Consider the following 27,781-nt stretch of genomic DNA (forward strand, 5'->3'; position numbering starts at 1 on the left):
ATCAATGTTCTTGAAAAAAAAATGCACTTTTTAATTGTTTCTTTTGGCTTCACTCATCTTTGTCAAAACAAATACTCCAGACAGCATGACTTTAATTGTGTAAGCCATCTTCACTGTCTCTTTCTCCTGTGCAAACATAGCGCTATTGTATCTAGATTTCCAGAACTATAAAGAAACACTTGGATTCAAACAGAATACTTTTTTATTTATTACTTTTAGTCACTGGTCAGATCATTCAGTCAGTGAAACCATTATTTTGGTGATAATTTTATACAGGTTCATTGCTGTCTGTGCAGCTGCCTCACATCCCCTGACGTGCTGAGACACTATAACTCTGATAGAAAAGTTCCTTTGGAATGAAGGAGTTCTCCAGAGACTGAGAAAGCTTTTAGCTCTTCCACTGAAACCATAGGAGTGGAAGAAACTGGATTTGGCTGGAGGACGTGGCCTGGCAGGCTCTGATAGCCAGCTGGGTGCAGTGCAAGGCTGGGATCAGCAGTGCTGGTGGGCAGCAGCTGTGACCTCGGGACAAGGGGGAATAGCATAGCCACCATGCTCGCTTGCCAGAGACCTGAGAACTGCTTATGGTTGACTCAGTGACTGCAGAGCAAAAACTGCATGGGAAATAGTCATATAGATACACTGAGGGGGGTTTGAAAGATCCACAAGTCATCTACAGTCAAATCTTTCCACTGTATAAATGAAAAATTTGGCTCTTGCTTTCCAGCCATCTATTAAGTTCTGGAGAGTGATTTGTCACAATCTCCTTGTGCACCAGTAATTCAAAACAAAGGGAGATTATTTTTAATGCACAAAGGAAAGGAAGCACCTTTGTCAGAAGGTTGACTCTGTCTGCTCACTCTTACAGTAATTTTTTTCCCTTAATTAAACTGTGATGACACACCAGGCAAATCCTTGACAGATTGGCAGATTTATTCTTTGTTCTTGAGTACACTGTCATTCTTTTATGGTCATCATCCTGTGGAAATTCCCTCTTTATTTAAAACTGAACACATTTTGAAATTCTGATGACTAGTTATACCTTCTAAATTACAGCAGTAACGAACCCAGCTGCAAAACTAAATATTATTTCAGCATGTCGTGTCTTGTACTGTGCTTGCACAGCAAGAAGAGCATGGGATGAGAAGGTAGCAAGTGCCAGTACACAACAATCAACCCTTTTCCCTTGGCTAAAAAGCCAAGATTTAAAAAAATGCCCTCTGTCTTTATTCCAGAGCATCAGAGGAAGAGAGAAACAATTCAGTGGCACCTCCTTCCAGGAGCAGCTGGTGCAAAGAACAGATGAGGCAGTATAGCATAAACTGTAGCCACTCTGTTCAGGCTGCTTGCTTACTTGCACATTTTAGATGTGAAGTAGGAGGGGGGAGAGACACTGGATTCTCTTATGAAGGACTGTAATGACAGCATCCTTTAGCTTTTCTTTCTCTGAATCCCTGGATTGATGATGTCTATCCCCAGGTAAGATGTCCCAACTGGTTGTTCTGCAAATATCACTGAACACTTAATGAAAAGAAACAGGTCCTTGCAGGGAGCCATGGACACATCTGAAATTTGAACTGAAAAGAGCCTCGGCAGGAGTGGGAGAGTAGAATGGATGAGCAGGCAGGAGGAACTGTTCTGTGTGAGAGTGGCACATAGTGGAGCTGCTGCTGCTGCTTCTCCACCTCTGCTCCAGCTCACAGGCACTGTGGCCACTGAGGACATCTCCAGGCACAGCTGTTTTGTGGAGGCTGCCAGCCCTCCATGAGCCCTGTTGGACTTCAGGCAGTGCCGAAGAGCTGTACTCTAGCAATACTGGTAGATACAGTCTGCAAGAACAGCTCCATTATAAAAGCATGGTAAAAAGAACTTTTTGAAGTCACAAATCTATGTACCTGTCCTGTGTGGATGGGGCAGCATCACCCCTCACCACTGAGGTGCAAGAAGTGTATTCTAGACTGTGGCCCTCACTTGCCTGCCCTCCATGCAGAGGTCAAACTACAACAGCAAGAACCCTCCCCAAAACCTCTAAACCATGATTTTTAAGTGGTAGTACCAATACAAATGGAGGTCTGGGGGAGAGAGATGTAGTTGTACATGAGCTGATGAAGTTTGAGGTACCCCTGGAATAAATTTCCTAAATGCTTACTTTTCTTCCTCTATCTGGACCAACAGTGTAAATGTGAGAGCAGATATAGCCAGGTGAAAGCAATGTAAGGAAAGCTTCACTGCAAGTCAGGAGCTGAAGGAGATGCTGAGCATCTTGCCTGCTGGCATTCCTTGCCCTACAGTATCTCTTGATGTTACAGCTACCTTAGTGGTAGCTAAGGGCAGTCATGTAGTGATGTGAAAACACTTTTAGCAGTGTTATTGCCTCTGTTCTTAATTGGACAGACACAGAGAAAGGTTGCCTGAATGTTTGGCTTTATGACATACAGAGCCATTTTATGATACACAGGTTAGAGGCAAGTGCTCGTACTGCAAGTTTGGGTTGTGCAGTTGCCTCTTGTTTTTCAATGCATTGGAAACCTTAATGGATAAAGGGTTCCTCTTTCTTCTTTAAATATAATATTCCAAAAGATGTAAGATCTGCTTTGTGAATGCTGTGGAGACTGCCTCACTATCCATTTGCTATCTTCCTTGCCACAGATCAGCATTAATCCCCATCTAGTTCTGTAGATGGGCAGAAAATTGGAGGTGTTGACCTCCCATTTTTAGCAGAGGTGCATCTTGTGCATCCCCTGAGCTGCTATGTCACACACCTCTTCTGTCAGAGGTTGGTTGTCACTGTGGAAACTCACAGCAAATGGACTTGAGCCTTGATACTGTTCCACTTCCAGGGCAGGGGAAGATGCCTCAGGTCAGCAGCAGGTAGCTATCCTACCACACACACCCTCTGCACAGGTGTGTATACCCACATGCTGACCTGCTCTGGGCCCTCAGAGGGGATTTGTGTCATGGCAAACCAAAGAGTGAAGCCATTTGCAGATGGATTAAATGAGACTTGAAGGAATTATTTGTTTGGAGATGGGTTCCAGATGGTTTGAGGTGAATTGGATTTCAGCCCTTTGAGACAGGAGACGGGGATCAGACACAGCAGATATTATCCTTTTAGCCATTAGGGAGGTCATGCCCTGGACACTCGAGTCCCTAAAGAGGAGCTGTTACAGTCAGACTCTCTGGGAACATTCCTGAAGGTTTCTGCTCACTCCACTCCCCAGTGTGGTGTGTGCAAGGGCACTCTGTGGGCCCACCATATGGCCCCAGCCAGGATGGAGAAGAAGAAGGTTCAATTCTCCCTTCTCTGGAAAAAGTAGATATCTTGGGCAGGGGAGAAGGGAGACAGTTCTCCATTGCTTGGCTGTTCTTGAAGCTTCTCTAGGCACCACTTGTCCATCAGCTTCCAAGGAGATGGTACAACTCTGGCAGTGCTCATAGATGTTGTCAAAGTTGCTCCATGTGGCCAGCAGGATGTGGTGGCCTGCAAAAATGGTCTGCATATGCTTGCAGCCAGGTGAGAACAATCCAGTCCTCATTCGTACAGCCTAAGCAATTTCAAAAAAGGACAATGGCAATGTTTGTCTGTCACTGTTAGAGGTCTTATAAAGGAGGAAGAAGGTACAGTGTTGTATTTCACCCCAAAAATAAAAGGTATTGCAGTTAACTGGGTTTACAGTTCTGACGTGAGGTTTGTTTTTTATCTTTGGCACACACTATTATGCTTCATGATTTAAAAATCTGTTTTGGAAAAGGCATTTTTTAGGCTTGTTTTTATCAATGGCAAAAGCATCCACAGATTGAAATTGTACCTACTCTGATGATATTTTTTGTGATGTTGTAAGAGCTCTTTTAAGAGCTTCCAAGTTTCTGCAAAGTCCTGTCCAGAAGATGAACCTGGAGGACCTGGGGAGGAGGAGAGCTGGCAGTATGACACAAATGCAGCACTGCAGCCTGGTTAGTCTTACAAGAGCACATTGACTGACTGACAGCAGGGCTGGAGGTGATGAGCTACAGGACAGAGCATCAGATAATGTACATTCTTATAAAGATGGCCAGTTCATCTCATCTTTTCTGCTTTGTGGCATTGAATTCGTTAAGTGGTTAGAAATTTACCTGCAGGAGGGATAGCTGCTGAATGTTGCTGTCTTGGCAAAAATACAGGTATTCATCTGATGAAACTTGCCTCCAGCTAAAGGAAATAATGCAGTATGAGTAATCAAATGGATTGAAGCCCAGGAAACAGACCATTCTTCTGAAGTAAAGCAGCAAGTCACTAGATAAAAAGAATTTTTGTCCTTCTCAGAAATGCTACTAGCCAGCTTCATCCAGTTTCTAAAGATAAGTCACTGTTGAATTTAACTTCAGATTTAACTAAATGCTGGCCAGAAAAATATGTTCAATGATGCCAGGATCAAGAGGTTTTAAATACAATCACCCCAAATAAATATCTAACCGAAATGATCAATTAGTTGTCAGACCTGGCATTCCCAACAGCCTTCTTTACCTAAACTCCGCAATCTTTGTTCATATTTAGTGTTTAAACTGGGTAAGAAAGCCATATGCAAAATGAGGCGAAAAGGACTCGTGTGGTTGTCTTGCTGCCATCAGTTACTTGGCAGGTTAGTGAGTGTGGAAAACAGGCAATATTTACAGGAGAAATGAGAGCATCTGAATTGCCATATGGATAGCTGCAATAAGCAGACAGCAAAGCAGGATACTCTGTTACATCCTTCGGATTTGTAACTGAGTTCCTCGCTGTTCTTCCTCAACAGATTTGGTATGCAAGGCAATTTTGATTAAGTCATCAATCTTGAGAGCTTTTCCTGAGCATGTATCATTCTGTAGGCCTGGGGAAGAACAACTATCTGTTTTTAGCCTGTGACAAGGAAACTGAAATATCCCTGCATTTCTTTACCGTTGCCCATTTTCCCTGCTTCTCACAAACTCAACAAAAAATGAAACCAAGCGCATATTAGCTTTGCAGAAAGACACATAAATCTGAAACTTTTTTCTCACAATAGGACATTTCAAAACTCATTATCTCATGTATGAATTTTATAGAGCTACCATTGTGCTTTCTTGTGAGTTGCCCCATTCCCTTAGGTTGAAATTGGCCAATCAATCTCCAAAAGCTAGTAAGTTTAATTCTGAACTTTTACTCTGTGTTGGGCAAAACATCAGGAGAAGAGCTGGTATGCTGACAGCTAAATATCTTTGACTAAAAAGGAGGCTGACCCATTAGAGCCATCTTTCCAGGAGTTTTTTTTGCTCCTTCTTGCTGTAAATTGCAGCTGGAGTTGTTCTGGCAACACTAATGGCATTAGGATCTGAAAGCTCTTGATCAATTATAGCAGGCAGTCTCAGGCAGTGGGAGATCTGCTGCTGGTCTACTGGCAGTGCATCTTTTCCAGAGCTCTCATTGTCCTTGTCTCTATAAACAGAGATGATAAGTAACAATTATTAACACTGACAGATGAGAATGGCATCTTTTCTTGATGTCTCATGAATCTCTTTTGCTTTTAGAATAAATCTTAGCAGTTTGGGTGGAATAGCTAAGCATAAAATACAGGCACAGAGGGCTGACATCTCTAAATAACAATTATCAGATTCCTTTTTGCAATAAGCAGAAGGCTTTTTCATGTATCTGGAAGTCTGTTTAATATTTCATGGACTCCTAAATTATTCACAGGTTAGAGTGCTCAACTGTTACTGTCATTTAAAGAGCAAGTGCCCAGCAGGAGTGTTGCATGGGACTTTGTAGATCACGTCAAAGCATAACATTTGGTTCGGTAAAGAAGTGTTATACTTCCTAAGGTAACAGCATCCAATTTATACTCTGTTAATCCTGGTCTGGCTAATAAAAGACATGATGAGATTGCTTATTTTGATCCTTATCTATCTGCCCAGTAAAACTTCTCACCATCTGACAGCAAATCTGGGATCCCATGTCACCTGGTATGGTCCCTAGAAAATCTGTGAATTCTGTTAGATGGAGAAACTTTCATTTTTTTTCTTGCTAAGGAAACTACCCAGTCTGACTACTCAGGAGACTGTTGGTCATATTCCAATGCCAGAGACTTTCACTGCTGGGATTGAAGCTGCTTCTTGGTGGGTGGCTGCAGTGACCCAATGAGTCCCCACTTGACTCCTCACACACCCCATTCAGATCAGATTTCCTCACCAGTTCGACCCCAGGTTTCCCATGGCAAAGTCCCAGATGTCTGGTTCCATAAAGCCATTTATTCATGGTGCAGTAACACAGAAACAGCCAGAGCTGGTGCCTCTGAAATGGGTTGCCAACCAAGGAACCACTGAGCATTCATACCCTCATAGTCTCCAGAAGTCTCCTCTTCCTCCTGAGTCTTTGGCTCCTGCCCCCCTCTCTGCGTCCATCCACCTTCCTGGCTCACTGGTTTTCATCTGCTTTGTTACCCAAAAGGCTGCAATTCCCAGCTCTCCTGTGTTTTCCAGTGTCCATTCACCTGGCTGGCGTCACCCACCATCATGCCCTGTGTTATCCCAAAGCTGGCAGTTCATGGCCTCTCTTCTCAGGCTCCTGGATAACTGAGAAAATATGTTTAGTTTTGAGAGTAGTTTTCTAAGGCTGCTCAATCTTCCAGAAATGGTATCCATGAATAGAATATCTAGAGCTTGACACTGATGTAAATCAGGGTAACTCCTCAAACTCTGTCAGAAACTGAAATCTAGTTTTTTGCCTCCTAAGGAAATCTTATCCCTGATCTTCTCATTTTCTCAAGCTTTCCCTGCTCAAATAAAGTGAAGGTAGTAAAATTAGGTTCCCATGGTTTATTTTTGGATTTGGGTGTCTGCTTGAATTCCTTGAAGTTTCTTAAAAAGCACTTTTGGAAATAAAGCGGGAAAATCAAAACTGAGGAAGAGGAGGAAGGAAGTTTACTTAAATGCCTCTTTGGCAAGGACTGCTGTTCCTTCTCTGCATTTTCAAACTACCATTTACTCCTGGATAGTGGTTTGTACAGTTCCTCAGTCCCATCAGTAATTTAAATAACTTAAACACAGTGAAAGCTTGATTTGCTTTTCTTTGAAGTACTTATCCTCCATATGCTCCTGCTTCATGGGGCCCCTTGACTCTGGTGCCATTGTAAGGACATGTCCTAAAAAACCTGGTTGCAGTGGATGGCCACACTGGTGCAGTGGCTGTACCCAAACAACCATCCTGACCCTTCCCCTGGCACGACTCATCCATTTGGGGAGGTCTAAGGGAAAGCATCCCCCAGATCTTTCCTAGTTGTTCTTGAGATGTTGGGGCTGTGTGGAGGAAGCAGCTGTGCTGGGGCTCCCCCACAGCAGTGGGCTGGCAGTCTTTGGGCTTGTTCTCCCAGCAAGAGCTTTGCCAAGACCTTCTTGAGCTCTTTGTCTTTAATAGGAGTGAGGGAAAAAAACAAAGGCTTGTCATGCGAAAAATTTCATTAGCTTGCTGTTGATCATACTGATAAGTAACTCAAAAAGGATACAGTAAAGTTGCTTAGGAATTCCTTATGAGGTGTTAACCACAATATTTTACAAGAAAGGATGTGTATAAGCCAGGATGAGCCTTTGCATTTATATACTCACAAGAAACTGCACATTGTTTAGTACTGATTTTCCTCAAGAGAGGGAGTTTAATTCTCTGTTTTATGGACAGATTTCTCTCCAAACAGTAACACGTCATTACTCCATTTTACAACACAAGCAGTCATATACTTTCTAGAAATACAGAGCATATGTGGAGAAGGGGAACACCCCAAGTAGCTTTCGCAAAACAGAGAGAATTACTGCAGTGTTATTCACAGGGTTCTTAAAGGAGAATCCTCTTTAGAAACATCAGAAAGATGGGAAATGGAGGCAATAGTGTCCATCAATCTTCAGCTAATGTCCAGAAATCATTCCTGTGTGTGCTTGCACTTGCCAGCTTACCCTGCTCCCTGCTTCAAAAGAACTGATTTCTTTCCAGTCCTCAGAGCTGCTTTTTATTTTTTAAAGCTGCTGTGCTGACCCTTCAAAGGGTGATGGATTTCCACCTGATGAATAGCAGAGTTATCTATCCATGTCTGTTAATTACATGGAAAAATTTCTCCATTACCTGTTTTCAGAGCTGTAACAGCATTATTTCATGCTCTGAATCTGTAGGGTCTTGAATGGAAAGAAACTACACTGTTCTGATTTCAGGTAGTTCAGATATTTGTTTTCATTTTGGGGTTCAGGGGCTTCCTCAGGGTGTGTATTTGTTTCATAGATAACTGCTGAAAAAGTTACAATTTGGCATTTATCTCTGTGAGAAATTGTTCCCTTAAGCACTTTCTGCGTAGGAGAAGAGAGGCTAATACCATGCTTGTGACAGAGAGCTATTTTTACATAATTATTAGTCCAATCCCTCAGTAATATGATATCAGGAAACAAGAATGATAATATGACACTGTGCTAAGTGAACTCCAATCAAGAAACTAAGAGGACTTTGTTGGGATTAGAAACTTGATACAGTCTTTTCCTTTTTCACTGAACTATGTTTTCCAGAGGATAGATGTGTTGGATTTTTCCACCAGTGAGATACATGAATTACAGGGGGCTCAGGATGGCCATGTTTCAGAGAAATAAAATGTGTGATAGTTTGGAAACAGGGTGTACTCTATGTCACAGCAGGAGATAGCCCAGCCCATGACTGGGTGAAGAGCCTGCAGGGCTTCTCCTGGCCTTCATGTCAGCATCTCTCCCACACAGAGTTTTGAGCATACGCTTGGACCCCAGCAGCAATCAGCCAGGAGAATATTGCAAGATATATATTATGGTGTTTCATACAGCTGTCAGTTTCATACAGCAAATCTGTCAAACACAGATTAGCTCCTAGTCTTTTTTGCCTCTGCTCACAGTTTGGTCATGATGCTAAAGCATGAGATACAGCCTGCTTGTCTCAGGCATCTCATTTATCTCCAAATGGAAGACGCCAGGCAGGTCAGTCCTTCTAAAGTAGATCCCCGAGTTTCCATGCCAGGGTCATGGAAAACTGGCCTTCTCCTGTCAGCCTCCAGCTGACACTGGGCTTTGGCCACTCTCCTGTGTTCTCAAAGGAGCAAGAATCCTTTCTGGAATCTTCCACAGGAAATGACGTCTGTTTGACGCAGGGGAATGTGGGTGTGTGGTCTGGGAACATCTGCCTGCTGGACACTCGGCAGTCAAGTGTTCAGGCTGGAGTGTTGGATCTCACCTGAAGTGTGGATGACTTCTAGTTCCTTCCCAGTGCCAGGTCCTGTCAGAGGTACCCAGCGATGGGGAGCCTTGCTCTGTGCCGTAGGCTTAGGGTCTGAGCTGCAACTATGAACAAAGTTTTCTCTATAAAGTGTTTTAGACAACAAAAGTGCTTTCCATAGGAAAAGTTGTCTGGTATGTGCTTTGCATTGGTATGTCTGGATTCATGCTGCACCTTGTTTCAGCATTTGGTGGTGGAAGGTGAACAAGGCTTGTGTACTAAGAGCTGTTTCTGCTCTTCTTTCTGCTTCCCAGGGATATGAAGCTGGATGGTGGACGCCAGTGCCATTCTACTGGAGTGTGTCTGAAAGAGATAATTGGTCTTGAAGGTGTGGAGCTTGGAGCAGATGGGAAGGTGGGGATGCTTCAGTTTCTACTCCCTTAGATTTGATGTTATAAGGAGAGAAAATGGCTTAACTAATAACAAGCACAAATACAATATGCAGTGTAACACAGTAGTTAAAGCACTGAAGTATGTGTAACTGTAAATAAGCTTAGCAGAAATCCATGAGGACTGCCCAAGCTGTCAACATAGACAACTCTGTATCCTTAAAGAAATTTGCCTCTGGCAACATCTGAGTGTGTAAAGCATTATCGAATTACACAGCCTTCCCCTTGCTCTAGCAGGAGGTATCACTGCAGTGTATATTGTCAGGAGCTTGAGAATAATTTCTGATGAGAGCGTAGTTGTAATTCTATTGCCTTCAATTGTATTTAGTAATATTTTAATTGTATAAAATATTTAATATTTTTCCAGAGAGCAGGAAGACAGTGGCACAAAGCTGACGAGTCTTTCAAAATCCAGAAGCTCATTCACTTGAACAGAATAAGCAAATATGAATCTTCAGGGAACTGATTGATTTTAAATAAATATATAGAGGAGAGACAGTTTTAATCATAGAAAGCCTGTTTTTAATAGTTTTAATCTTCTGAAAGCCTGATTTACTTTCTACAGTTCAGTTTTGCTTAGTCTGCTGTCATCTATGGATTTAAAGGCCCTGGGTCAGTGCCGCTACACATGTTGTGCTCACCTAACCAGGTGTCAGGCCAGACCACAGGCTGTAAATTCCTGAGGACAATCTGTCTGCTTTTAAATAATGAAAGCTCACATGCCACATGTTTTATTTGATACCTGTTCTGACCTCCTCGTAAACCAGTCTAGAGTCTCAAACTCTTTTTATTTTTTTTTTTTCTTCAATGCAATGTTATTGTTGGAAAATGTGCCAACAATAAGCAAGGCATAGCTTTTTCTTGGCCAGGGGTACAAGCAGAGAATCAGTGCACTCTAAAAATAATTTTGTCACAAGTTACTCATTCACACTTAGTCCATGTTGAGGGGGTAGTAAATGATCTCCCACAATGATCGCTGTGAACTGGAGCTCACTTATTGCATCAATAAAACTCTGCCAGACAAAGTCCTGAGAAAGAAAAATAGCAGAGGAAGTGCTTCAGTTTAGCAGTGTTTAAGTGATTTGCCTCTGGCAGCTGTGTGCTGAAGGACCCACATAGATGATGCTAGTTCAGTAAAGAAGTTGCTGAAATGTGCTAGAGTGAAGGCCCACTGGAAGAAACCTGACCAAACTGATATATTTTTAAATCTGACCCTTGAATAGGATTTTGTAAATCCAGTGTATTAGAGCTTGTGTTTGTGTGTGTGTGTGTGTTTGTTTTGCTGAAGAATTAATGCCTTTGCAAAAGCATTTTTTGCATGGAAAAACTGACTGCACTGAGGCAAATGTAGGTGACTGATTTATATTCATCTATGACTAACTACTAAATCCAGAAAATCCTCCATTAATTTGGCTTCTCTTGCTTCCAGTTGGAATGCACCAGAAGCATCCCACTGCCTCCAAGCTGGGCTGAAAGTAGCTGTGTGTTCATTCTGGCTTTTTTTTTTTTTTTTAGACGGTTTCTTATACACAGTTCCTATTTCCCACCAATGCTCTGGGAACTCGGAGGAACACAATAGACTCCACCTCATCTTTCTCCCAATTTCGCAATGCAAGCCATCGTAGCCTTTCTTTGGGAAGAGCTAACAGCACCCAGGGGAGCATTGATGCAGGTAACTTCTCAAGTAGCTCTTTTTAATATCCTGATGGTAGGCAGTTATTGCAAAGGACTGACATGTGTTTTAGTCCCCACATTAGCTTAAATTAAATAAAATACAGTCTTCTGTTGTGGGTGAAGCACAGCTTATTCCATATTTGCTTAGAAAGCTTGCTTGTGGAGGATGGAAGTTAAATAAACAAGCACATTGGTATTGACAGCCCCGATGGCACCCAGCATGCCTCCTCCTGTCACCAGCATTGCTTGTTCCTCCTGCATCAGGCTTGTCCTTACCTTCCTTTGCTATGGAAAATTTACAGTGGCAACACAGTAGTCATAAGCTGAAGGTGTAAATTCCACTTGTGACCTTTGTTAGGCTGGAAAGGGCTGTGTTTACAAAACCGGACACAAAACATAAGCCAAAGCACTATATGCTTAAAATATTTTGGCATGATAAATGAAACAAATCAAAACATCTGCTTGAACAGATGAAAACTTGTTGCCAGGAATAAAAGTCATTGTGGAGCTTTATATAATTCTGCAGTTCTCTTAGCCCCGCATTCACATTTAGCAGGTAATTCGTAAGCTCTAGGTCCTCTATATCTTGGCAAATCACATTAATATAGAAATATTTAGAGTTGTCAAGACTTAGAACAGTTTTTCATCTCTTTAAAAAATCTTGCATGGCGATAATATTGTACATTATTTGTGAACTCATCTGCCACTTCTGTTAAGTCCAGAGGTGTCTTGATGTAATGAATTCCTTTCAAAATTCTATTTCTAAACTGTTGTTTTATAGGTAGCGACCTGGGAGACTTTGTTGAATATGACCCAAATCTTTTAGATGATCCTCAGTGGCCATGTGGCAAACATAAGCGGGTTTTAATATTTCCTTCATATATGGTAAGTGATTCTGTGTAGGACAGAGGAATTCCCGTAACAAAATTCTGAAGGTTGAGGTTTCATTTGGCCATATTTTAAGAAGACTGTTATTATTTTTAATCTACTAATAAGAGCTGTTCAGAATGCTTTGTTCTCAATGACAGTTACTTCTCAAGACATGTTAAAACAAACTCTTGGAGGTATTACAAAAGCAAACACTTTTATTACCGCTGTATTTCATAAATGCTTTAGATGAAAGGCTTATTCAAACAATGCACTCATTCTCTAGCATTCAGAGGAAAATTTATACTTCCTCGAACTGGCACCTATTACAAAATAGGAGGATACCCATTGGAGTTTTTCTGAAGTCATGAAGCTACACCGTGTTTTGATCCTAATCATTCACTCCTCTGAACAGCTTGGTTTCCCAGGTATTTATTTCACCATGGGATAGTCCTTCCTTTAATTGCAGCAATTACGAGCAGAGTCTGTATATTTTGTATATTTCCCACTATATCCAAACCCTTAACAATACAGAGACATAATTGTTCTGTGGTCTGTGCTCTGACTAAATGTTTTCTGTGGTGAGATACTTCTGTAGCCTTTTTTTTTTTTTTTTTGATTGCTCCAAGTCTGTAGATTACTTTAGCAGGACTGTTGCTAGATGCAGTGCAGTCCTACACATGTGAGCATGTATCTGTCTGGATTGCACATCCAGGGTAACAGTAGGCAGCAGGGAAAATACTTTTTTTTTTTCCCCAAAGTGGTAACCTACTTCTCTTATCTATATACAGATATAATAGGATTTGAAACACTGGGGTCTAAAGTCTTGTCCGTGTTCTTGTTTAATTTGGAGCAGAAGACATTATTTAAGAAACTGCTAATGTATGTAAAGATACAGCCTTTGTATATTTTCCACTCCAGGGGTAATTTGGCTCGTGGGTGCTCCTTCTTCAAAATAAGCTCCAAGTGCTTCGTGTGGATGGAAGATTATCTCCTTGCTAACAGAAATGTTCTGTCTGTTGCACACAGAGGCTTAATTGAGTTCTAAGGCTGTGTTTATCCTAGATTTTCAAATGGGAAGTCCAGAGTGTCCTCTCCTTAGTTGCTGCCAGTTTTACTTTAAGGGTTGGTGAGTTATTTTTTGGCTGCCAACCCACAGAGTGACAACCTTTTATAGCAGCTACATCTGTGTGGAAAAATATTTGTCAGGTGTTGATATGGTTACTGTCATGGACAGGGAACTGTCTTCCCTCAAGGAGAAAGCCATTGTTAGCCAACATCCAAAGGGAACATAGCTCTAGCAGTTGTGGCTGTTTTTCTGACCTTTCTCAGGCCACGAGTGTCTGCCAGGCAGTACAAGTCCCCTGGAATCACCTGAGATCTTAGACCCCCTTTTAACTTCATGTTCTCATGGACATGGTTAAATGAGTAAAAATGAGGCAGCCAGGATGGCGTCCTGCAAGGGAGTTCTCCATCCAGGAGTAAGTATTCAGTGCCATTCTTCTCTGTATGTTGCTTGACCACAGCATTTCAGTCTTATATTTGTACTTCTGTTGTAAAAAGAAGCTGCCTGGGCATTTGACAAGGAGTATAACTAGATGCCCTAAAGGTGAAAAATTACTTCAAGGACAGTTGTTAAAATCAATGTCATTGTTTATCTAGTATATATTTGCATTGACAGGGGTCTCCCTGCTTTTTAATTTTCTCTAGGGTTAATTACTGCTGTGTCTGGAATAATGTCTTATCTGACAGTTGAGGTTTTTTTCCCTGAATGTACCCTTCAAGATATCACTTTTTCAGCACTATCTGAGGGTCTGTGGGGCTCCCACCTCCCTTTCTGAAGACAGGAACTAATGTAAGAAAGGGTTGAAGGACATTAAGTGCTCTGTTTCTTTTGTTGAGGTGGATCACAGGCAGGTGCCAAGGGCTCCCTTGGCCAGGGTTTTGCCTGGCCACAGCCAAAGCAGCATAGCTGTGATCCTGTGCAGGAACTGCATGGCTTTGCAAGAAACTAAGGGGTGGATAGTTGTTCTTCACCGCTCAGCTGAAAGACTTTAATAGGTGCTGGTGCTTCCTTCAGCCAAGAGAAGGGAGAAAAAGTAGTGCTGGAGTGTCCTGAGAGCTTGCATGTTAAGTAGGATTTTTCATTTTGGGCAAGGGCTTGTGCATAGGGCTGATTATAAGGCCATTTTGGCTATGTAGGAGACTTTAATCACATCTGGTTTAGGCTTTCCTCACTCTCCTGACATTCCCTCCCCCTCTCCCCGCAGTTCACATCAGTGTGAGAGGGAGCATAATAGCCTTATAATTTCAAGTCATTTTCTTCCCCCCAAATATAAAAATCAGCTCATGCTGCAATTAAAGCAAATTGCAGTCTGGGGCCAGCGAGAGAGCTGTGGTCTTTTCCTGGCTATGCACAGCCACTGGGGCAGTGCCGGACCTCCGCCAAAGAGCCGCAGAGGCCGGAGCAGCCGCCGGTGCTGGGCGGAACGCGGCTGTGGTTGCTGCCTCTCGCCAGTGCCGGAGCGGCTCTGATGTCAGCGCCCAGCGCTTTGTTGTGCGTGGAGAGCTGCAGCTTGTAATTAAAGTTTTGTTACTTGGCCAGGATTTAGCGTTAATGCTTGACAGCTGCAAGCTTGTCGATATTCCCCTCACCCCTCCTTATGGATGTCAGAGCAATTAATGGGGGGAAGGTGTGGAAGAGGAGTGGATGCTGGGCTGCGTCACTGCCTGCGGGATAGAGCTGCATGCGCTGCTATTACTCCCATGAGCCTGGCTTGTGCTTTGTAGGCCAGGATTTGTGTGCTCACTGGGAAAGCTCTGTTGATGTCTGTGTGAATGCTGCATCAGTAAACACTGCAGGCTTTATCCCGAGGCATAGGACAGAAAATGTGTGGTCCAGTTTTGACTTTACTCAGAAATACGTGCAACTAGCACTCTGTGTGCTCAATTTTTGTGGAGCCTGAGTTTATCATTACTGACATGGACTTTATAGTCTTTTAATTTTACAGAGCTGAATTCCCCTGACTCTTGGAGAGAAGTGTTAGCTGCAAGTCCTCAGCTGTTTCTAAGGAGAAGCTGAGCTTCCTCCTTCAAGATAGCTCTGGGGAAGCAGAAGTGCTTTTGGTTTAGTCTGGTTTTTTGTTTTTGTTTTTGTTTTTTATGGGGTTTTGTTGTTGTGGTTGGTTTTCTGGGGTTTTTCTGCATGGGGTTTTTTGTTTGTTCTTTTTTGGTTTGGTTTGGTGTGGTATTTTCTGTAGTGAAGTCTCAGGCTTAACAGAGCATACACTTCCCTGTTGCATTTCTAGAAGCAATACCCACAAATTGCCTGTCAGGGGACAATTCTGAAAAGTATTCTTCAGTACTTTCCCAATACCAATTCTATGGGTTCTATTAATTGTACTAGTTGTATTTAAACTCTAGTCTGCAATGAAGAAATTATTTTGCGTTGCCTTTGTATGAGAGTCTGTGCTCTCTGCTGCAGTATAAACAGTAAGAGGTAGAAAAAAATTCATGCTGGGGGGTGTGGGGGGAAGGGAAACATCATGTCATAGTTAACAGATGTCTTCCTGGCTGATACTGCTAAAATGGGAATTTGTCCAGATTCTTAAATCTCTCTAGAACAGGAACTTTATCTACCAAACTAAGCATTAATTTCTTTCCTCGAATCTCATGTTGACTAGCATATGTACAGACTCCTCCATGCCCCCCTGGTCTCTCTGCATTCTTTCCAGCAGAAACTCCTTCTGTGCTGAACTAGAAAACTCATTCTCAACAGGCTCGAGGTTGATCCTGCAGTACTGCTTTTGTTGGTAACACAGAAACACAGGAGCATGTTAGCTGGTCACTGTGTGCTGCCAAAATTTGCAGCAGAAGAAAAGCCCAGATCAGGAGCACGTTGACTTTGAGTGACCCATTCTGTAGTCGCATCCCTGAAATATCCATCAATTTGTGCTCAAGGGATACATGTGGAATTAGGTTTGAATACTGAGCTGCCATGTCAGTGTGTTTGTTTAATTCTATAAAAATAAATTGACATCTCCACACCACTAATAAAAGAAGCAGGTCACAAAACTCTGCAGAGCTGTTGCAGTGCCTGCCTGCCAGCCTGCACTTGCCAGGTACCGCGCTAGTGGCGAGCACAGCCGGGCTGTGTTGTTTAATATTAGTCCTCCAGTGTGATTTTAAAATTAGAACTGCTTGCTGCCCTGGCCCTTTGGTCTAACAAAAGCCCTGCATGATGATATAATGCATTTGGTCTCTTGTTCCCCCGTTCTGCCTGTCACAAGGAGCACCAAGGTCAGGCAGACTCCACTACAGCCAGTGTCCTTCAGTGCTGTCACCCTATTCTTCGAGCCACTTCTGTAGCTGTATATTAAGTATCTACAGACTGCTTTTTTATCAGCTACTGACCTTTTACCCAAAAATCTCAGGGAGCAGAAGATGGCAGTGGTAGATAATTGTATATAAATCCTGTGCTCTATGCATTTGATGCTATATTTGGCTGAGATTCCAATAAATAACTATTTTGAGAATAATTCCAGAGTGTTAACAATATAAAATAAACTGGTGTCCTTCCATGTAGTTAATTTCAAAGAGGCAGTTTTGAGACTTTTAGCCTTGTGAAATTCAAAATCTTTCAGTTTAAGATCCTTGAATGTTAATGACTTTGTAACAACAGAAACATCTTATTTTAGTCTGGCTTCCTTTTTTAGAATTTTAATTATAATTCAGAATCACTCCCATTTTCCTTCACAGTTTGAAGTCTCTATCAGGATTTCTCATATATATGCATCATAAGCCATAAGTATATGAATTAGTTTATTGACTTCTTTTCACTTCTTGTGTGGCTTAGACTTTATCAGTGACCTACCAAAAGTCTGTTTCAGGTATCAGTCTTCCATCTGCTTTCTGTGAAGTAGATTTATCAGGGGTACACAGCTAAGAGAGCCTATCATACATATTTCGTTTTATTCACCTATTTTATTCTGATTTTATCCTTCTTAAGCTGAGATATAGAGGCATCCAAGGCTAGATCATCTTTTACTGGTTGCATGCCAAAGTAGGATTTATTTTCTACAATATTTCATCCTGCCAGTCTTACCAACCATTTCAGGCATTCTCTCTCCTCCCATATTTATGAAACTATATATACAGCTTTCCTATGAGAAAGCAGCTGCTTGAAAATGCTTGTGAATAACACACAAGCTGAGCTCCAAGTTCAAAACTGCCAGCCAAGCAAAAAGTGTGCAGAGTAGACACTTGGGATGAAGCGTTTATCACGCTGTCCAGGCATCTGTCAGCTACCATATATCAAGGTTTTCATTTGTCTTGTGCAGCTTCCATTGCCAAAGTAAAATATACATACACAGATTTGTATACAGAGAACGTAACAGAGCCCACGAAGGAGTATTGCTGAATGCTGAACTGAGATGTGTTCCGTGCAAATAAGCTGTGAGAAACAAGACAGACGGTTCTGGATGACAGAAGTTAAAAACATTGGAGATTAGACTATGAGAGAGACAGTTTAGTAGTTCCCAGTGCCTTGTTCATGTGTCTGACAGCTCTGGGAGTACAGAGTGCCTGCCTGGTAGGGAATAATATAATGTATAAGAAAGTATGTTTGGATGGAGAAAAGCTGTGCTCCTTTTAGGGAAATATTTGCAAACCCTTCATAAAACTTTGGAGCACCAGTATTGATCAGACTCCCAACAAAGGCAATACCAGAATTGTCCTGGACAGACAGTCATGTGTTTTTCTTCACATGGCAGCTTCATGTGGGAAACACAGGCAGCTCAAGGGCAGTGGCGTGGCCTAAAACAGAAGAGGAGCATAAACACTGAGCAGGGAGCAGGCAGAGGAGGATGGCGTTGTGTCCAAGCCCTCCCCTGTCAGATCCCAGCTGGTTCTTGTGGGTTGCTGGACCACCCCAGAGCTTTGCTCCACTCCCTTACTCGTGGGCAGGGGCAGCAGTGGGGGTTGTTGCAAGCTGGTGGCTGTGACAAGCTATTTGCAGGGCGCACAAGGGGCCCTGGGCAGGATCAGAGCTGGAGACCAAGATTTCTGTGTAGCCTCGTGAGTGCTATACCCCAGCAACAGGGGTACTCAGGTGCCTTGTCAGAAACCATTTGAAAGGGAAGCTGATTTGGTCACTCACAGATGCTAATCCAACATTGTTTTAAAACTACCTCTCAACAGATATTTTTTAAGGGTATCTTCTGCCTGCCTCTCTGCTGGGCAGGGTCCTGCATGCACAGGATGCATTTCTGTGGGTAACAGCTGGACAAACAGCATCCTGTTGCTTAAAGTCCAGCTTCTGTGGCAGCTATGAAGAGAAAAACATCAAGGGACAAAAAATACAAAAGAAAAGAAAACTTGCACAAATGCTTTTCTTGAGAATAGGGGCAGTTAGCTGAGCTCTCCAGCATGGTACTGACAAGATGAGACAGCTGCCTTAGAGCCAGTGTGTTCAAACATGCTGCTGTTATCCTGTTACATGAATCAAAACCAGCACACACCAGCTTTCATCTGGATTTCATTACTGTGATTTGTATCGTAGAGACTGTTGTCTCGCAGGAAGCGGCAGTATTCAGAGTTGGAGAGGAGGAGATCCTTATCAACAGGACAAAATTGACAAATCTCCGTGTTTAAAAATAACTGTACCTCTTTACTGTGCTCAGTTTTAAGCTATCTGCTTAGTCTCAAGCCTCTGAGCGCTTTATTTTAAATGACATTTTTTAAAAGAGCTTTTCTCCTTCCAAAGAGAATTTAACTGAATTCTGGCAAACCTCCCATCGGCTGGAGGAGTCCCAGGTAAAACAAGTCGGTGCCTGCAGAGCAGCCATGGGGAAAGGTGCATCCCAGGGGGCTGCTGCTGCTGAGTGGCAGAGTCCAGGGCTCACTCCCCCTCTGCTCAGTGGCCCCCAGAGCCACCCGGACTTGTCAGAAGTAAAAGCAGCTGAAACTGCTGTCTGGCACAACTTCTGTGCAGCCCTTCAGCTGAGCCTGGAGGATGGACAGGCCCTCTCTCCACTGCTGTGCCCTTTCTGTTGGGAAGTGGTTTCTGTTGTGCACATAAGCAAAAGAAGAAGATAACATGGAGAGAGCTAAAGGCAAGTTAATTAAGATAAAATGATGAGCTCTGTGGTAATGAAGAACAAACAACGGGCAGTTAGGTTTGTAGTGAAGCATGAAATAAGGTGTAAGGTAGCTTTATAAGGTAACACTGAACTCACTATTTGTAGGATTGCCCAAGACAACCAAAATATACTGGTAGTAACTAAAATCATCTTTACATTTAATAGGATGTATCTGGTTAGTTTCTCTTGACTCTGTAAGCAGGAGCAGCATGGACCCATGTTTCTATACACTGAGCAGCAGACAGCAGTGGTCTAAGTTAGATGTGGCTTGTTTCAGTGTCCTCTTGCAGCAGTACTGAGAGGAAGCCTCTTAACACATAAAACTCCCGGCATAGCTGTGCATCAGCAGCACCCAGCTTGCTGCTGATCCTTTGGCAACAATACCAATGAATAGGCAGGCTGGCTGCGACATTCCAGGGAAAGAAAGGAAGAGGGGTAATTGTTAAGATCTTCATTCTTCTGCTTTAGAGGTCTGAGCCTGCCAGGTGAGATGAAGCATGTGAGAAGCTGTCTGCAGTGAAAAGCCCTGGCTGCATGGTGCATACATACATCCTTCCATCCTCTGCAGGGTTACAACCTGGCAGGCCCACACATTCCATTGAAGACTTTCCCGCCTTGGCAGGGCAAGGCTTCTTCTTCCTGTCTTCTATTCCTTCTATTCAGGTGTGGCAGCACATTGCCTGCTTCAGCATCAAGGCAGCTTATGAATTTTTGACCTCAGAGGCACTGCACTGTGTGCCTGAACCTGCAGTCAGGCTCATCCATACATGTGCAGGGAAGCAGGTGTGGCTGAAGAGTGTTGATGTGGCAGAATGGCCCATGCTTTAAAGCGTGTGCATGACCATAACAGCCTGTGGCAAAAACCTGGGTTTTCCCTCTCTATTATGTCTGCAGCAAAGACTGCTGGGCACTGTTCAGGGGAAACACATGCTCTGCTCTGTTTTAATTTTCTAATAATTCAGTATCATATCTCTTTATTAAAGTGCAGGAAAAGTTAGGTGTGTTTTACTTTCCTTCATGCTTATTTTGGAAACGGAGAACAACATGATTGGATAAAGGGAATTGTCTGCTTTCTCTCTAGAGCCATTTCACTTTGTATTCCCCAAGCCCTTCCATATATTATTTTAATGACAGAAAAAAAAAAAAAAAGCCTGAAAGCATATCCAGTTAGTCTTTCTGGCTGATTGCAATTCCCATGAGGATACATTACAGCAGAGCTCCCCCTTCTATAAAGGCATAACATGCAACAAGGGTTTTGCATACCTCTTTCCACCTCTTGTTTGGTGTTAACAGCCCTTTGCCGTAATACAGATTAATCAAAACCAGAAGTCAGAAGTGAAATATTATTTTATAAGCAGGATAATGCACTGCACTATCCACTGCTGCTTTCTTACATGCTTGAAGCTGGCAGGGGGCTGTATGCCTGGGGACCAGGCTGTCCCTCAGGTGCCCAAGCTGGGGCTCCTCTCCACTTCTGTCCAATGGGCAGAACTGCCAGAACTTGGTAGAGAATTGACATATTCCCAAAATAAAGGTTGTTTTGTTGTTGAGCTGCTAGATTTTGGCCAGGTGAATGGTGACAGAGGATCTGGACAAAGTGCTACCTGAACAAAGACTAAGGGAACAAGAGAAGTGCTGGACACCCACAGATACAGGGCCTGTGTTGGCCAGGAGAGCCCTCTGCAACTTGGTGAGGTTCCTTAGGTTGTAACAAAAAGGAATAGGAAGCCCAAAGAAAATAGACTCAGAGGAAATAGACAACTTTGATTGTTGTCCTGACTCTTTTGTCCATTTACTGCCTAACTTATCACAGCATTACTGCCTTCCACTCTACTGAGTGACCTGCCATATCAGCTGATTACTTCTTTTATTATAAATGTATGCTACAGCAGGCAAGAGTTGTCCCAGTGGTTTCTTTAAAGAATCAGTTTGAGAGAAACTTACAGTGGGTCTCAGAACCACATGGAGGTATGCACCAAAATCTGGTCATAATATCAGTTATTGTGATGAATTTTTTGTATCTTACAATACTTCTCAGGTAGGTTTCATCCAGCCATGTTTATTTTAAACTCACTCTTAGCAATACCTAGAGGATGATAATGAGGTATATGTATTGTTCAAGGCTTGTGCTGAACGGGTCACTTCTTTGTCAGTCACAAGTAAATAGTTGCCTTAGTTCAGATTTAATTTTCCTGTCTGCTGAAAGAGTTGGGACTGACTGGCACTTGTTTGGTATTCCTTGCTTCTGGGAATCGAGTGATCTTTGTTACAAACCAGAAGAGTAATTGTTTCTTGACATGTGTTACAGACCACGGTCATAGACTACGTGAAGCCATCAGATCTCAAGAAGGACATGAATGAGACATTTAAGGAGAAGTTCCCTCACATCAAGCTAACCCTCAGTAAAATAAGAAGGTATGTTGCAAAGCTTGATAAGGCTGCAACGTGGTGCAGCTGTCTCACATGTCAGTGCAATTCCTGCTGTACATGAGGGGAAGCACAGCACTGATTGATCTTCCATGAGCAGAAACCAGCAGAGGTGCAGAGTAAGTCAGATGACTGCTTGGATTACTGGAATGAGTAAACAGGATAGAGGAATGTGCAAACACACACTGGTCAGGTGTCAAACACAGCATCTAACGGGATGAGGATGAGAGTTGGGCATGCACTACACTAAAATAGCCAGAAAAATAACACAACAGAGTCTCTAAGTTCATAGCAATTGGTTTAAAAACAGACTGAGGAAAGAGAATTACTGCTTTTGTGCCTTGTCCAGAAGCAAAAAGAGTAGTTGGCTTCACAGCAAAGTTGTAATATTCCATCTCTGATTCTGGTGTAGCAGGCTAGACATACTGCTTCACTGAAGTAATGATAAAGTCATTTGACCCTAGTGGCCAGAAGGACACTGAGCCACACTGCTCTGTAACCAGACAGTGCTGCAGTACATGGACAGAACTGTCAGTTTGGATTTGACCAACCGTAACCAGCAGCAAAAGCTGCATACAGAGCACCAGTAATCCAAACATTGTTACTGAACAAATGGCATGCAGCGTAGGACCTCTGATAAAATATTGTTGCTGAAACTGTCAGAGCTCTTTTGGTTGCTTTTATAGTTTGACACAACTGTCTGCTGGGGGCAGCGAGGGTGACTGGTGATGTAAAAATGTGCCATGAAATGTGCCCCCAAAACAGCATAAAGATATCTGCCCAGTAAATTATATTTTCCCTTCCATTTGACTAAGCAGGAATCTCTGAAAGCATGACTCCTAGGGTGAAATGAGAAATGCTTTAAAACTCATCTCACAGCATACTTGTCTGATCTCTTTACTCAGCTTGAAGAGAGAAATGCGCAAGCTTGCTCAAGAAGAATGTGGTTTTGAAGAGCCCACAGTGGCCATGGCCTTTGTCTACTTTGAGAAGCTCGCTCTCAAGGGGAAGCTGAACAAGCAGAATAGAAAGCTTTGTGCTGGAGCTTGTGTTCTTTTAGCAGCCAAAATTGGCAGTGACCTCAGAAAACATGAAGTCAAGCATCTTATAGATGTACGTATCCATAGGTTTCCAGTGTTCCGTCTACATGAAGTGCCAGTGTGTGGTCTGTGCAAGCCTATTTGTCAGTGGACATGCTGTCCTTTAGGCCTCCAGATGTACAGCCAGCTATACATCTATTTTTGTTACACGTTTTTGTGGAAGTAGTAGTGATCAATGTCCCTGCAGGGAAGCTTGTTTGATGGGATGGAAGACCCTGGTGTCAGATGCTGTGAAGTTTTAGATGTATCTGACCATCACTTTGTCAATACAAGGCAACAGGTCAACCCTCAGGAAATTAATTTTGCATTTAATTAAGTTTTCAAGAGTTTTAGTAAGGATTCTCCTTTGGGAATTAAATGCAAATACTAATTTGAGATGGAGTCCAATAGACATTATATTTACCAAGTTCAGTCTTTGGGCAAAAAAAACCTGATGAGGTGTTCCCACCAGAACATCTCATTCCAGATGTTTTTTTTAGAGTAAGGTGTTTGGTCTTCTACCCACTCCACATGAAAGAGGTAACATGAGGGTGTTATGCCATAATCCTCTGCAAGCAGTGAGGTACCAATCTGATTTAATGCTACAGAAAGTTAGGCTGGTTTTTCGGTATGTGGCTACAACGAGCTCACTCAATGGAAGAGACATGGAATCATGGATGGGGGCAGGACTGAACTCATGCTGTTCTCCCACAGTCACAGAGCTGGGTTGACAGTCAGTTTGTTAGAAAGCCCTCTGAATAATCACAGACAAAATCAGCCAGTTGGGAATAGGAAGATCTGGCCTCTCTTGCTATCTTGAAACATTGGTCCATAAGACATTGAACTTTGCAGTAGACCCAGTGGGCAGAGAAGTCACAAGCCAGGGAGATCCTAAGAAGAGGATGAGGGGGAAATATCCCTGAGTAGCTGGTTGCCTACTTGTAGCATCCAAATCCAGTGAAAACAGCAGAGCATATGGAGGTTTAGTACATCACAGCACAAAAACAACTATCAAATCCATCTCATCCCCCTGAAGATAGCAGTTTCTATTTCTCACTGTTCTTACGACACCTTCTGCCTCTGAGGTATTAAGATCCAATTGTGGCAAAATAATTTCCCCATCAGGGCATTGCAGCACAGTCTTAATGCTGAAAGGAAAACTAGTGATTTCAAGCAGTGCAGGAAATTTGTGGACAATTACAAGATGCATGTCTTCCATTACACAAGTGATTTTCATGTTTGCATGAAGCTAGGAATTTCCTGTTGCTGCAGTGGTAATCACTGTGCTCATTAGAAGATGTATCTGCTCACAGTGGAAAGAGTGAAGTGATGAACGTGTCAGAAATAGCATGGCTGGCTGAGCTCTGTGAGTTCATCTTCACAGTAAGGATTCGGAACATCCAGTTCATACAGCTCTGATTTTCTAAACCTAGAGCCATGCTCCGTCAGGACAGAAGTTTAATGACAGCAGTGTGCATGTTTTGAATAATGTCGTTTGTGGGAAAGCTCTAGAAAGGCAAACCCTCGTTCCATTTTTGTTAACTTATCTTTTCCCCTCGGCTGTGGTTGCAGAAACTGGAAGAGAAGTTCCGGCTGAACAGGCGAGAGCTGATCGCCTTCGAGTTCCCGGTGCTGGTGGCCTTGGAGTTTGCTCTCCACCTTCCCGAGCACGAAGTGATGCCGCACTACAGACGCTTGGTGCAGAACTCCTAGCGCTGGCTGCCTGGCGGGGAAGGGGCTCTCGACTGTTCCCGCTTGGCTCTCCCAAGCCGCAGTTACTACTGGAAATGCAAAATCAGACTCCTAACACTTCGCTCTCTCTCCCCCCCAAACAGTTTTTCTGGCTACAGGAAATACTGCATAGACTCTTGGCTTTGACGAAGTTATGTATCGTTACTTTCTCAAAGCAGGTGAAGACTGTTTGGTAAATAGATCACATGCTAAAACTGGGTGGCAACTGACCCTACCTGTAGGGACTAACGCTATAAAAGTAGGCAAAAATTAGAAGAGCAGCCTCCATGACCACCCCTCTCTCCATCACACAAACCCTGGAAGCCCACTGAGTGCATTCTTGTAGCGCTTTTTCTACAGACCTGCTGCAAACTCCAAGAGAACTTCTTAAAGTGAAAAAGCTTTTAAAGAAGATATCTTCACTGTGTCAAAAAGAATGTGCCAATCTATTTTTGTATCAGCAATTGAAAGTGCACTTTTTCCTGTGGGGTATTTGTGTGTGTATCCGTGTGTGTGTGTGTGTGTGCGCGACACCGAACTGATCTCAGTCCAGGTGCTTGGCTTAGCTGTTTCCAAGTGTATCAGTTACTGATGGTGAAGATCAAGGTGACCTTACATGTTTACTCCTTGAAAAACGTAACTACTGGAAAAGTGGTAAATGGGATCATTTTTGGATGCTTGGGTTTTTTTATTCTCTGATCTTTCCAACATTGTACAACTTTGAGAGGATTACACTACTGCTACTGCGAGAGAAGGATCAGCAACTGACCTTAAGTTTTCAGTCATGTTTGTGGTAAAGATGAAAGCATTAGTATAAGATTTCCGTGTCATGTTTTTTAAAAATATCTTGTGTTAAGCCACATGCATATTTTTAACCTTCGCACTTTTCCCACTGTGGAGATGGTTAGACTTGCACTCTGTAGTGTTGTATTTCTGTGCTCTATGTTAGAGTGCGTAATAAGCACATTTATTGTGCTTTATCTTAAAACAGTGTTTTATTAAAAAAAAAAAGTGTAGGGCTCAGCAGTGTAATGGGTGTCTTAAGGCTCCAACAGCAGGGGCATCAGCCATTATACTTTTGTGGTTTTAATTAGGATTGACTGTGTAAAATCTAAAATCTGTGCCCATTGAGATTCAGTTCCTTTAGACACTGCAGTGCTGGAGTTTTATGGTAAAACTTCTTGCAGCTTCCCTGGTTCTGACTGGACACCCAGAAAGCTTAAACGCTTTATCCAAGCTCCTGATGCTATATCCACACTAAGCTAATGCCGTGCTGATGGATATTGTTCAGTTGCTGTTATCATGTGGGATTCCGCTCCTGTCCAATCTTCTCCTGTGCTGGTTCACTTAACAAGCCTTGTCCTCAACATGCCCCACATGGATCTGCTAAAGTCAAGTTATTCCACTTGTGGTAATTATAAAATAAATAATAGTCTCAACTGTGAGATTTCAGCTGAAGCCTTACCTCTCTAAGTTTGGGAATGCTTGCTCAGAGTATGAAAAGGGCTTATGAGCAGAACATAGAGAAGTGGGACATATCAGAGGATGTGAACACACTAATGCTTACTTTCTTTCACTCTTATTTTAATCAGTTTATTATTTCCTTCAGTTAAGCCAGGAAACATCCAGTTTCTTTACCAGCTTTGAGTCCTTTAAATTCTAGTATGAAAAAAGCCTGCATACCATTGCTCTACAGGATCTGGAAAGGTTACCTGTCAGGACAAATGGGAATTTGTTTGATGCTATTGCTCTCCCCCCATTCTAAAGGGGAGGTTGACTATGCTAGCTTACAGTTATTAGTAATACCTGATTACTGATAGAGATACATTCCAACAGGATTGGGGAGGAGGGGGTAAAGATAAAAGTGTGCACTTAAACCTTCCCATTGTAACGTCCCATGTTGCTGCAACCCACACATCACTCAGCCAGCTGCAAAGTGAGAGGACGGGGGCCATTGACAGCAATCTTACTCCCTTCTCCTCTTCCTCCTCCTTCTCCTCCTTCCCCTGGCCCCCACATAGCCAAGGAGCAGTGGAGCCAAGAGCCTGGAGTGCACCTGGAGCCTGCGGCTGCCTTGCTGGTTTATTCAGAATAAAAAGGCAGTGGGTGTAGTGTGGACCTATGGTCCAAAACAGCCTGTGGGTCAGCTAGGAGGGCTTTCACCCTTGGCCATATCCCTTTCCACCCAAATTGTGTATATACATTCAAGATTTGTTTCTGATTGTGGAGATCTAACAGCAACCACTCAAGGCTAAGCAGAAGCTTTACCTTTCCACAAAGGCTTCTACCTTTTGCTTTTGAGTCTGATTTTTTTCTTATATTGCTTTATAGCATTGCAGGGAAAAAAGCAAATTGTGATTGCAAGATGCAGACTAAAGAATGACAGTCTTACAGTAGACTTTAGAGATGCTATTAAATCAAGCTGTCACATCTTTTGCCTTCTGTGCTGCTACCCAGCCCTGATCTACAGTTTACACAGATTTCTGGATGAAATCTGATTGCTGGAGACTTTCTGCTTCTCATTGTTATCGCTGTTGTTTTGGGGGCGGAAAAGGGTTTCAGAGTGATGTTCAGTTACAGTTTGAATGTGGAATAAACACTTAAGGTGGTGATGATGTTGCACTGTTCTCTTAGGAACGTATATAAAGCCATATGTTGCTAGATCTCAGAGCACAAAGCTTGGTCAGTACAATTATGATTAGGACAATGGGCAGGATTTGCCCCCCTTTTCTGCCCAACCCTGGGAATATTCAGGCTGAAGAGGTAGAGAAAATCTGTACCAAACAGAAAACATGTTGATTGTTTTCCTTTGTCTTACATGGCAATGAGTGTTGATTTACAAATGATTTTAGGTTCAACTTTAAATAGTTTGGGAAAATAATCCATTCCATATAACTTGTTCTGTTTTGAAATTATATACCGTACACTCTACCATGCAGAGTTCATTCCTTTTCTAAAAAAAAAATTGAATAAAAGTTTTAAAAAAATTGAAAAACACAGACTGTTTTTCACCAGTGACAATATGTAAAATTATTCTGTCTCTCATCTGTATGTGAAAAAGAGTTTGGTTTTGCCTCCCCCTGAGACAAACAGCTGCTTATTAATAAGGCAGTGGTGGGCTTGTCAAAGGACCCTGACCATCTCCTGGTGTTCAGCTCCCTGCAGAGCCTTCACTTCAAACATTTCCCCTCCATTCAAGATCATAACCTTCTT

General features: G+C 42.6%; 1 protein-coding gene across 2 annotated transcripts in view; it reads left to right on the top strand.

Moving 5' to 3' along the window:
• CABLES1 (Cdk5 and Abl enzyme substrate 1) overlaps nt 1-27,564 on the top strand; it is a 71,002-nt gene extending 43,438 nt beyond the window's left edge. For both annotated transcript variants that reach the window (XM_072924572.1, XM_030266085.4), the window contains 6 exons: nt 9,517-9,616; nt 11,167-11,323; nt 12,107-12,210; nt 21,640-21,746; nt 22,664-22,871; nt 24,410-27,564. In XM_072924572.1, coding sequence (XP_072780673.1) covers nt 9,517-9,616; nt 11,167-11,323; nt 12,107-12,210; nt 21,640-21,746; nt 22,664-22,871; nt 24,410-24,550 — 817 coding nt within the window. In that variant the 3' untranslated portion in view covers nt 24,551-27,564. The remainder of the gene's footprint in view (nt 1-9,516; nt 9,617-11,166; nt 11,324-12,106; nt 12,211-21,639; nt 21,747-22,663; nt 22,872-24,409) is intronic.
• Nucleotides 27,565-27,781: the final 217 nt, after the last annotated feature.

This window comes from Taeniopygia guttata, chromosome 2 (assembly GCF_048771995.1).
Source record: "Taeniopygia guttata chromosome 2, bTaeGut7.mat, whole genome shotgun sequence".
In the NCBI taxonomy this organism is placed as follows: Eukaryota; Metazoa; Chordata; class Aves; order Passeriformes; family Estrildidae; genus Taeniopygia; species Taeniopygia guttata.